At 38.0% G+C, this 12,174-nt stretch overlaps 1 protein-coding gene across 9 annotated transcripts in view; it reads left to right on the top strand.

Moving 5' to 3' along the window:
• Positions 1–12,174, top strand: part of SLC26A7 (solute carrier family 26 member 7) — a 208,851-nt gene that overhangs the window by 74,348 nt on the left and 122,329 nt on the right. For all 9 annotated transcript variants that reach the window (XM_072603588.1, XM_072603587.1, XM_072603586.1 and 6 more), the window contains exon 4: positions 9,784–9,948. In XM_072603588.1, coding sequence (XP_072459689.1) covers positions 9,784–9,948 — 165 coding nt within the window. The remainder of the gene's footprint in view (positions 1–9,783; positions 9,949–12,174) is intronic.

The following is a 12,174-nucleotide window of genomic DNA, read 5'->3' as shown; positions in this document are numbered from 1 at the left end:
CACGAAGAGGAGAAGAATTCTACAATTCAGACATGAGTCTTCAGGATGAATACAAAATGAGACTTTTCTCAAATTTTGTAATTCCAAACTGAAATAAGATTGATTGTATAATGAACTAAACCAAATTGGACATATCTGACTCTAAAACACTAAAGTCATGATTCAAACACTAAACACTAAAGTCATGATTCAAATAGTACCCTAAAGAACTAAAAAAGTGAATGTAAAAAACTATGAACAGGCAGTGCAAGGGAAGGTATACTGGGCATGGAGTCAGTTTTCCATCTTGTGTCTGCTTACATGTACCTCTTGTTGTGCCCTTGGGTAAGTCATGTAATCTCTCTGAGCCTTAGTTTGCTCATCTGTAAAATGAGAAAGTTGGACCAAATGGTCCCCAAGACCCCCTAATAGCCTTAAATCTGTAATTCTATGGATCCATTGCCTCCCATTGTACTGAGTTTACACTCAGTGAATGATTTGGACCTTTGGGAATGTGGAGCTCAGCATTTTTTTCTGGATTAATTTTGCAACATTGCTACTTACTAGCTAGGTGGCCTTGTGGAAGTCATCTGTGAAATGAAGGGGTTTCTAAGTTTCCCTTTTATATCTCAGTTCTAGGATTCTCTCAGGTTGAAGAAGAATGAACTATGAGGCCATAGTTACCCTAGACAACCATATTTTTTTTTGTGCCTACTTCATGGCTACCTAACTTAATTCCCTCAAGGCATTTTTTACTTTAATAAAATGACTTGTATTTTTGAAAAAATACCAGTTGCATAAAAAACCAAAACCAGCAACAAAAAATCCCTGCTGTTTTGGCATTCTTTTCTGAGAGTAACAGATTGCCAGTTTCTATATTGGCAAAGGATGGTGTTTGCATTACTACATAAGTAATTGGTGGTGGGGGAGGGGCAGTGTTAAGCTGCAAACAATTCACACAAAGTCCTTTCTTTACTGCTCAGTTCTCTAGTAAGCTTGCCTGAAATGGAAAATATGATGTGATTTTTCTTACCTTGCCAAAACTGGTGGCAGCTTTCCTACCACTGACAAATATTATTCCTACCACAGACAAATCCATCAGATTTGGAGCTCCTTCAGGGCAGGGATTGCTTTTGCCTCTTTTTGTATCCTCGGCACTTAGCACAGAGCCTGGCACGTAGTAGGCACATAATGTTCATTGACTGAAATATTCCTGATAAAATTGGAGCTGGTTCTATTGTGAGGAGGTGTGATAGATGGGATCATAGAATCATAGCTGAACAGGATGTTGGAGGCTGTCTTGTTCACTCAGACAGGAATGAGGAAACTGAAACACAAGGACACCAAGTGTCCTGCCCATGGCCACACAGCTAGTTAATAGCAGAACTGAGATTCAAATCTGAGTTCTGTAACTTTACATTCAGTGCTCTTTTCCACTGTATCATGCTGCTTTGGCCTTACAGATAATCCGCTGTGTCAGTATCACCTCTAGACTTTATGGCTTTTGGCTGAAGGCCGTTGCACCATAAAACTAATGGAAGGTCAGAATGATATCTCTTGCAAATGAAAATTCAGTGGTGCCAGTGCAGATATAAAACAGCACTGGTAACTTGATATAGCACATTATCATGAAATCAGAGTTGCTCCCTCCTTATATAAAATTGCATCTACATCCAACACTTAGCATCTTCCAGCAAATATCCAACAAGTATCTAACTTATCCAACAAGGATTTCAAAATTCATTTGTGATTAACTGACTTTTTCTTGCAGATGGCATAAGTTGCCTAACCCAAGTAACATGTAAGCCTAACCTGTTTTGTTTTCCACTTCTCCCAGTGATACTCATGAATGGAATGTTATTTAATTTTAAATGGAAAGGTCATTCTTATAGTTTCTTTGGAAAGGTTTCCACACTCAATGATCTGGTGAACTCAGGTAGCATGGTGAAGCAAATCAGAATGTTTTGGTCACTGTGTTCACTTTGGAACCTTTTATTCATGTGGAAATAAAAATGATGACTTTTCTGATAATACATATATATATGTATTATGTATGCACACTTATGCATGTCTTTGTAGACAGATGTGTGCACATACATGCATATATAAAGTCCCTTTCACCTCTGAAAGCCTTTGTTTTCCTGTCCAGGACTCCAAAATCACTGAGTATACTTGAGTCAAAAGACCCAAATTTCTTTGCATCCTGGTCTCATCAATTATTAGCCTTGTAATTGGGAACTAGTAGTCATTTAACACATATAAGTGGTACAGTAAATGGAGCATCAGCCTGGAGTCAGGAAGACTCATCTTCCTGAGTTCAAATCTGTCTCTAGAGTTACTAGTTGTACGACCCTGGGCAAGTCAGTTAACCATTTGCCTCAGTTTCCTCATATGTAAAATTAGCTGGAGAAAGAAATGGTAAAGTTCCCCTGGATCTTTGTCAAGAAACCCCAAATGGGGTTACCAAGAGGCAGACATGACTGAAACAACTGAAAAAAAAACACAAAAAATTATTTGGCATCTAGGTGGCACAGTGGATAGAGCACTGGGCCTAGAGTCAGGAAATCTCACTTTCCCAAGTTCAAATCTGACCTCAGATACTTACTAACTGTGTGACCCTGGGAAGGTCGCTTAATCCTATTTGTCTCAGTTTCCTCATCTGTAAAATGAACTGGAGAAGAAAATGGCAAAGCACTCCAGGATCTTTGCCAAGGAAACTCCAAATGAGGTCACAAAGAGTCAGACACAACTGAAATGACTGAACAACAACAAATGTAACATAAATCTCAATAATACTTGATATGATGGGCCTCCTAATAACGATGATGATGATGGCTAGCATTTATATAGCACCTGTTGTGTGCATTTATATAGCACCTATTACATCGTCTATCATGAAACTCATTATTACTCCCTCCTTTTATGGCAGAAGTGGGGATTATGGTTGAGGAACATTACATATACTTTCTGACTCAGCTGATGTATTGGTTAGTTTCTCTGAACTGCTTTTTTCCCCTCTTTAAAAAAATTCTTTGGTACAAAGAGTGACTCACTGGGTAGAAAAAGAAAACGAATTTTTTTTTAAGGAATGAAGATATAAAACCAAAAGTTATTGATAAAATTAAATTTCAATTATAAAAAATAAAAACAGGTTCATCATGCTCATTATTTTTGCTCTGTCCACTGGTGCAAGTAGGCTTTTGAAAACCAGAAGCATCATTCCAGTTCTTTTTTCTTCCACCATCCTTCTCTTCCACTATTACATTTTTCATGGCATATTGTTGTCCTTTATGATATCTGGTCTTATAGATTTATCTTGGCATTTTTTTTCTCCTTGTTTTTTCATACTGCCAAGTTCTTTACAGCTATTATCTTGTTTGATCCTCACAACAACCATGGGAGGTAGGATCTATTATTATCCCCATTTAACAAATGAGAAAACTGAGCCAGACATGAAGTGACTTGTCCAGGGTCACAGTTAGTATTTGAGGTCAGATTTGAACTTGAATCTTCTCAACTCCAGGCTTAGGGATCTATCCAGTGTGCCACCCACTGCCTCTTGAGTTAAATATGATAATGGTAAAGTGCTTAAGAGGTAAAATGATATAGTGCATAGAATGTTCACCATGGAGTCAGGAAAGTCTAGGATCAAATCTGACTCTAACACTTATTAGTTTTTTGAACCCAGCTACCCTCTTAAGGCCCTGTGCCAGAGGAGCTTATCTGCCTCAGGCCTTATCTATGAAGTCATAGATAGATTGAAATATGTCTTGGTGGAGGAAGCTTCCAAATCAGCATATATTCTTTACATAAGCTATACTTGAAAAGAAACATAGGAGAGGTCATTGAGTAGCATTGCATTTTTCAAATGCAGACCCCTTCATATGAAGATAAAAAGGAATGAGAAACAGGAATAATATTCTTTTGATAGTGTTTGCAGATGGTCACTATCTTTCTGCTCCAGATCCAGATCCTAAAACTACCAAAGATGCAAGTTTTAGTAATGGTTAAGCCATTCAACTCTCCAAACATACCTTGTCATTCTGTTAAAGCACTGAGGGCTAAGAAATTGACTTGGTTTGCTACCAATTTCATTTCTCAAAAAGTTAAAGGAAGTTACAGATGAACTCAGTCACAGTAAACCAAGAAGAGCTGTTTGGTAAAGTGAAAGTGACAGGAACTTTGGAAGAAAGTGACCATTTTATCCCAGAGATTATGATGATAAAATAAAGAAATATAACTAATAGAAAGATATTATAGACTTGGAAATGGACAGTCAGAGAAATAATGCTAGACTAGAGTCTCAAGAATTATCATCATATTATCAATTATCATAAAAAAATGATGTGATGAGAAAAACTCAAATGAGCCTAATGAATATTTAAAAGACAAATATCAAAAGAAATTAATGTGACTGCATAGGAAACTCTCTAATGTGCTCAGACACAATCAGTTAGCAAACATTTATTAAGCACTTATTGTGGGCTAAGCACTAGAGATGCTAATATAAGCAGAAAGTAAGACAGTTTTTGCCCCCAGTGGGCTGTCCCTCATTCTAATGGAGGAAGACAATATATAATAGGAAGATGAAAAATGTGTGTGGGGGGGAAGGTATTACCCAGTGTAGAAGCATGGAAGAAAAAGTGTGGTAGTCAGAAGTGCAGGCCGGGAGAGGAATAAAGATAGGGCTGGCTTGGGTTTTCTCCTTTAAATGGAGGTGCTAGGAAGAACAGTCAAACCAAAGGAGGGGCCACAGGACTGAAAAGTACTTAAAATATGTGAATAACAGTGGGGAGGGCTGAATTTGGAATCAAATGACCTAAGTTTGAATCCTGCTTCTGCTCCTGTCGACCTTTGTGGTATCAGGCAAGTCACTTTACCTATACTGATCCTATTCCTCACCTCTAAAAGGAAGAGATTGGACAGATGACCCCTAAGGTCCCTTCTAGATATAAATCTGTCACTTTGTTATCCTAAGTGGTGAAAGGAAGGAAACATAAAGAATATAAGAGCACATATATGATGTGACATACCACATTATTAGATGTTATTATTAAAACACATTATTAGATATTATAACACATTGTTAGGTATATGAGTATACAAAACTCCTGAATGAGCTTATGATAAGCACAACAAAAAAGGATTTGTTAGGTATGTTCAGGGCAAAAAAGAACAAGGGAACTGTCTCTTCCAACTGGTACAATTTTTTAAAAATTTGAAAAAATTGAATTCTGATTTTTGCTACCATGTTTCATGTCAAGGAAATTGATAATCATGTAAATATAGAACAAATATAGTGAAATGGGAACTGAAACCCGAAATAAAGAAATAGTAATAGAATCCTTTAAGCCCAATTTGAAATTACCCTTTCATGTAGAACACTAATGGAAGAATGAAAGAAATGCAGTTGCTAAATTGCTTTCTACTGCATTAGATTGTAAGTTCCTTGAGGTCGGGGACTACCTTTTGCCTCTTTTATATCCTCAGCACTTAGCACAGTATCTGGCACATAGTAAGTACTTAATGAGTGTTTATTGGTTGATTGGTTAATATTGGCAGCCAATGAAAGAAGCATGATATCAGGGAGCTTTGGTTTGGGACTAGGGAGAAAACAGACCCTTCCTTGGTCAGACTATTTTTTGAGTGTTAGGTTGATGCCATATTCACCAGCTGGAGACTTCCCAGAAGAGGATGAGTGGAATGGGCCTCAAGATCATGCCATATGAAGATTGGCTGAGGGAACTGAGGATGTTTAGTCTGAGGAAAATTTAAGGGTAGGGCATAATAGCTGTCTATATATGTTTGAAGGGCTAACAACTTGAAAGAGGGACTAAACTTATTCCTTTTGTTTCCAGAAAATAGGAATAGAAGGAATAGGTAAAACTTTCAAAGAAGCAAATTAGTTAAAGCTTGGTTTAGGAAAAGAGTTTTTCTAATAATTAAAGCTATTCAAAAATGAATTTGGTCTCCCTTCAAAGATAACTGGTTTCCTCCCAATGGAAGTTTTCAAACAAAGTCTGGCTATGTGGTAGAGGGCATTTTTGTTGAGCTGTGAGTTTATTGGATAACCTGGGAAGAGAGTTCTTCTCACTCTGAAATTGTGAAATTCTGCTTTCAGTAATCTTTGAGGAATCATGACAAATAGAAGGACTGAAGAATAGTCCTGAGCCATTATTATCCTGAGGGAAAAGGTAGATCCCCAAAATGGTGGGTTCTTAGATGTAACATTGATTATTGGTAAAACTGTAGGGTAGATTATTTAGCATTTTTTTTAGAAGATGATATGGTGACCAATGAAAATCAGAGTGGTCTCATTAAGAAACAAGCGTGCTAATTTAATCTCATTTCTTTTTTTTAAATGGTTTTTCTTTTCTTTTCCCCACTGGTAGAACAGAGGAATGTTGAAATCAGTGCAACTTAATTTTAGCAAGACATTTGATAAAGTTCTTAATATTATCTTTTCAAACAAAATGAAAGACATGCGATGAATGATACTATGATAACATGAATTCATAACTGTTTGTACAACCATTAATAAATAGTATTAATTTATGGGTTCATGTGAACCTGGAGAGTTATGTTAAATGACATGTGGCAGGGCTGTTTTCTTCTGGATAGTGGACAATGCTCTTGTGCCTTCCCAGTCACCAATGGAGTGAAACAGGGCTTTGTACTTGCTCCCATGCTTTTTAGCATGATGTTTTCAGCCATGTTGTCAAATGCTTTCAGTGAGGATGAACACGGCATCAAAGTCAACTGCCATGCTGTTGGTAAGTTCTTCAATTTGAAAAGGCTACAAGCCAAGACCAAAGTAGAGGGAGTGTTGGTGCATGATTTTCTGTTTGCAGATGACTGTGCACTCAATGCAACCTCTGAAGCTGAGATTCAACAAGGTATGGATCAATTCTCTGCTGCCTGTGCTAATTTTGGCCTAATACTTAACACCAAGGAAACACAGGTGCTCCGTCAGGTACCACTACACCATCCATATGTGGAACTATGAGTTACAACAAATGGAGAAGTTTTGAATGCTGTGGATAAGTTCACTTACCTTGGTAGTGTACTTTCCAGGGATGTGCACATTGATAATGAGGTTGATGCACACATTGCCAGAGCTAGCTCAATGTTTGGGAGTCTCTGAAGAAAAGTTTGGGAGAGAAGAGACTGACTACCAAACTGAAGGTCTACAGAACTGTTGTGCTGCCTTCACTGTTGTATGCCTCTGAAACATGAACAGTCTACTAGTGCCATGCCAGGAAACTGAATCATTTCCATTTGAACTGTCAGGAAGATTCTGAGGATCACCTGGCGGGATAAGGTATCAGACACTGAAGTCCTTTGTCAAGCTGAACTGCCAAGAATTCAAACTATGCTTCAGAGAGTGCAACTGCAATGAGCTGGCCACATTGTTGGAATGCAAAATGTACACTTCCCAAAAAGACTGTTTTATGGAGAACTCACATGGGGCAGGTGATCACATGGTAGTCAGAAGAAGTGATACAAGGACACTCTCAAGGTCTTTCTCAAGAACTTTGGATTTGACTGTACAACATGGGAGACACTGGCACAGGACTGCTCAGCATGGCATGTCTACATCAGAAAGGGTGCTGTGCTCTATGAGCAAAGTAGAATTGAGACAGCACAAAGTAAATGTAGAATGCGCAGATTTGGAGTAACCACCCCAAATATTCACGTAGACTATTTGTGTCCAACCTGTGGTAGAGCATTCTGAGCTCATACTGGTCTCATCAGCCACAATCAGACACATTGAAATTTCACTTTATCATGGTGATGTTATTTTGGTCCTTTTCGAGAAGGAAGGACAGCAACCAACCATCCTTTTCTTCTCTCTTGTCTTCCTGCTCTCTCTCCTCTCCCTCCTTCCTTCCCTCTTTTTTTTACACATACATATCAGTGACTTGGGAAAAGGTAAACTAATGTTCCTATCAAATTTACAGGTGACACAAATCTAGGAAGGGTTTTTAGCCATTTATATAAGGAACAGAAGAAGGGTCTAGAAATTATGAAGTCTCGAAAAGAGAATTAAGAGCTGTATAAGAGCTTCCTTCAAATATGTGAAAAACCTTTATGTGGAACAAGGATTAGCTTTATTCTATGTAACTCCAGCGAAGTCAGAGTCAATAGATAATGTTATTTTCCAATTTCTAATAATTAGATCTTTACAAAAATTAAGTGGACTGCCTTTTATAGTAGTAACTTTCAATAACTAAAAGTGTTCAAAGAATGCCTGGTTTTCAGGAGGCAGAGGGTGTTGATTCAGAGTAGTATTTCTACCTCAGGTTTAAGGTTTGAAAGATGATTTAAAATGCAGCCTCCAATTCTAAGAGTCTGTATTAGTTATCCAAATGGCCTACTTGTCTTCTCTTTGGGCTATGAAGACAGCACATAGGGTAACTATTGGATATGGTATCAGTCAATAAATCAATAAACATTTATTATTTATTATGTGTCAGGTACTGTGATAGGTGCCGAAGACACAAATTTTAAAAAATGATACAAATTCCTATCTATAAGTGTTTAGGGCAACAGTCATACTGCATAATTCAAATGTATTGTAATCATATGCCAGTGATGATAAAATTCTTAGAAAATGGAATGCTGTATATATGTTAAGATGGGGCAGCCAGATGGCATAGTGGATAGACTATCTGGCCTAAAGTTGGGAAGACTCAGCTTTCTGAGTTTAAATGTGACCAGACACTTACTAGCTGTGTGACCCTGAGCAAGTCATTTAACTCTGTTTGCCTCAGCTCATCAGTAAAATGAGCCAGAGAAGGAAATGACAAGCAACTCTAGTATCTTTGCCAAGAAAACCCCAAATGGGGCAACAGAGTCAGACATGACTGAAATGACTGAACAACATAAATGTGTGTTAAGACACAGTGAGGCATACTGTTTTTCTGGCAGAGGTAGGGAGTCGGCCTGTGTTTTCCCACACTGGATGAACTATTTAAAGGAGGGAATAGAGGTATGGGAGAAGAATTCCTTGTCCTTCTCATTCTCACCAAGTCTTACAGGACGCTATGCACTACTCCTTCATCTTTGACTAGGGAGTAATGCTGGGAGTGTTATGGGAGGGATGGATTTGGAGAACATTATTTATATAATGATTCTTCTATAACTTCTGTCATCTCCATAGATGGTTCTTTCCTCCTCTCTCCCTGCTTTTGCATTTCTACTCAGAATATCAACTCCAAGAAGGAGCCTTCTTTCAGCGGCTGTCAGGGGGAACAGAGCCAAAACAGCTGGGGCTTAAGTCTTAGAATCTGGGAGGACTCAAAAGAGCCCTTTCTTTCTTTCTTGCCTGGGAAGACTCAAGTCCACTGGATGTGAAGGAGTGAATTAGGCTCATCTTTACCAATGGGTTGCTGTCAATTTCCTTATTTTTTTTGTTTCCTTGAATATGTTTGTATATGCTATTGCTATTGTTATGTATATGGACATGTCTTTAAAAAGATTGTTTTTTGGATTGTTTCCATTTCAAAATCAGGAAATTGAACAGTTTTAACTGAACTTTCTTTCCTTTTACACCTACTTTTGCTTAAAAGGCTTTGGAATTTTATTTAGGAGCAAGCATAAAACAAATTGGTATGATATGCTTCATGTTGCATTAGCACTGAAGTCAGTTTTTGACAAAGGGAACTTTCAATTCATGAATGGGTTTTCCTATTCCTTATAGAAATCCCGGTGTTTCCTAACAAAAATGATCATTTTAGGAGTTCAGGAGCATTGTGTTTGAATAGACTTACAGATGATGCCTACCTGTCTTTGGTTCCCTAGATTGCCATGTTTGTGCTGCAGCTGGGCAGTGCCACTTTCTTGCTAACAGAGCCCGTGATCAGTGCAATGACAACTGGAGCTGCCACCCATGTTGTGACCTCACAAGTCAAGTATCTTCTTGGAATGAAAATGCCGTATATCTCAGGACCATTGGGATTCTTTTATGTGAGTTTGTCATGTCCTTTTCCTCTTCTTTTTGTTTGTTTTCTTTTTTATCTTTAATTCATCAAGAAGAATATGGGTCATGTCTATATTAGGATCACATATCTAGAGCTGAAAGGGACCATTGTGATCATCTAGCTCAGTCCCCTCATTTTACTGATGAAGACACTGAGGCGCAGGGAAGTTAAATGGTTTGTCCAAGGTCACACAGAAAGCGACAGAAGCAGAATTCAAACTCAGATCCCATGGCTTTAAGTTTAGCACTTTTTCCATTGTGAAATAATAATAGTATGAGCAATAATAATTAATAATGATATGTCTAGTTTTTTAAGGTTTGTAAAAGGCTTTACATGCATCATTTCATTGGAGTTTATAGCAACTCTTCAAGGTAGTTGTTAGTTATCATTATTCTCATTTTACAGTTGAGGAAACTGAGGTTCAAAGAGTTTTAAGTGGCTTTGTCCAGAGTCACATAGTTTTTTAAGTACCCAAGACAGGATTCAAATTCAGATCTGCCAAACTATAAGTTCGACACTCTATCTACTATATTGAACTGTCTCTGTGGATACCCTTTATTCACATAAAGTTCCTATGGTTTTTGAAATATGATTTTAAATGAGAAATAGTTAATTTAAAATTATTCACAAGGCAAACTAAAACCATGCTGTAATTGGGCAAGGATAAGAGCAAATGACTCTTTTATTTTTCTTTTGCAAAATCAAACATGCCATTAAATTCACTTTTTAACCATCTAACCCGAGACTGACCCAGTTTCCTAACAAAACCATATGCCATATAAAATTCTTCCCATGACTTTCGGTCAGAACCCTGGTAAAACATTGGCAGAAGGAATCCCATCTTCAGATGGCTGATTCAGCAGCAAGTCACCTGGCACTGAGGGGTGAAAGGGTTGTTAGGTTTTGTGCATTGATCTAATTTTCTTGCCCTACAGTGGGCTCTCATGGAATTTGATTTAAAAAAAAAAAACCCATGACTCTCCAGGAGTTGATAATTTTTATTTACTGTAACACCTGCTGAATAAGTGAAAGTATAGTCAAGCAAACTTTTAGAGTCAGTCAAACTTGCCTGGTATCTGCCTAGGACCATGACTGTTAGTGATGTTAAAGGTGATTTCATGATGTCATTCTTGGTTTCATCAGTGGTTATGCAATGAAACCTGGCTCTGGAACCTGAGAACTTGCAATCAAATTCTGCCTCAGTTGCTTACTACATGTGTGATCTTGGGCAAATCACTTAAACCCTTGGGCCTCAGTTTCCTCGACTGTAAAGTGGAAGGAGTTGGGCTACCCAGGCTTGGAGGACCCTTCTAGCTCTAGATTGTGCTTAGAAACATTTACAATGGATAAAGCAGGTTTGAGCAGTGAACCTGTCTTTGGTCAGTCTATTCTTTAAAGTCATTCTTATGGGTGGATAAATGTCACATGGACTGTGGAAATTAATGGCACCATATAATCTTATTCATCTGCACTACTTTAACTCAACAAACTGGGGTCTGTCCTGTAGGAGATGTTGTATATAAAGGATTATGCTTTTCAAAATGCTGATGAGTCAATTCAAAAAACATTCATAAAGTACTGATGATATACTGGACCAAGAGCTTGGGATATAGAGAACAAACAAAAATAGTCCCTGATTTCAAAGAGCTTATATAGCATTATCAGACTAGATGACAATGTCTTGACCTCATACCACATGCTTTGAACTGACTGATCAAAACCTGAAGGAGGCAGAGTTTAGACACCAGGCTCCATCAGGAAAACCTCATGGTCCAGGAATTTGTTTAGAAATGCAAGGCTGGTAACTGTCTTTGAAGTCTATTACATAGGCAACACCCTGACCAGGAGTGCCTTTGTTTGATAGGGAAATTGGAAAACCAGTCAAGGGGGCCAATTTCTCCTGTAGGAATTCAAACACCAGAATTTCATCATCAGCTTAACTTCGGACCCCAGATTAAACAAAAGCAGAATCTATTTAGTTTATTCTATGCTGAAATGCATAAATCAGAGGTCACATACAGCTTCTTTAGCATCTTCATCGGAATCACAAAATCGTAGAATTTCAGAATTGGAATAGACTTCAGCAACCACCCAGTCCTTTCAATACTCCAGAGTCCCAATTGCAAGATGTCCATTTAGTGATAATCTTAACCTTTGCTTGAAGACCTCCAATGATGAGAAACCCACTACCTTGTGGAGAAGCCCATTGTAC

This window comes from Notamacropus eugenii, chromosome 4, assembly GCF_028372415.1.
Source record: "Notamacropus eugenii isolate mMacEug1 chromosome 4, mMacEug1.pri_v2, whole genome shotgun sequence".
Classification (NCBI taxonomy): domain Eukaryota; kingdom Metazoa; phylum Chordata; class Mammalia; order Diprotodontia; family Macropodidae; genus Notamacropus; species Notamacropus eugenii.
The sequence above is the reverse complement of the archived record's forward strand: the minus strand, read 5'-3'. Positions and strand labels throughout refer to the sequence as shown.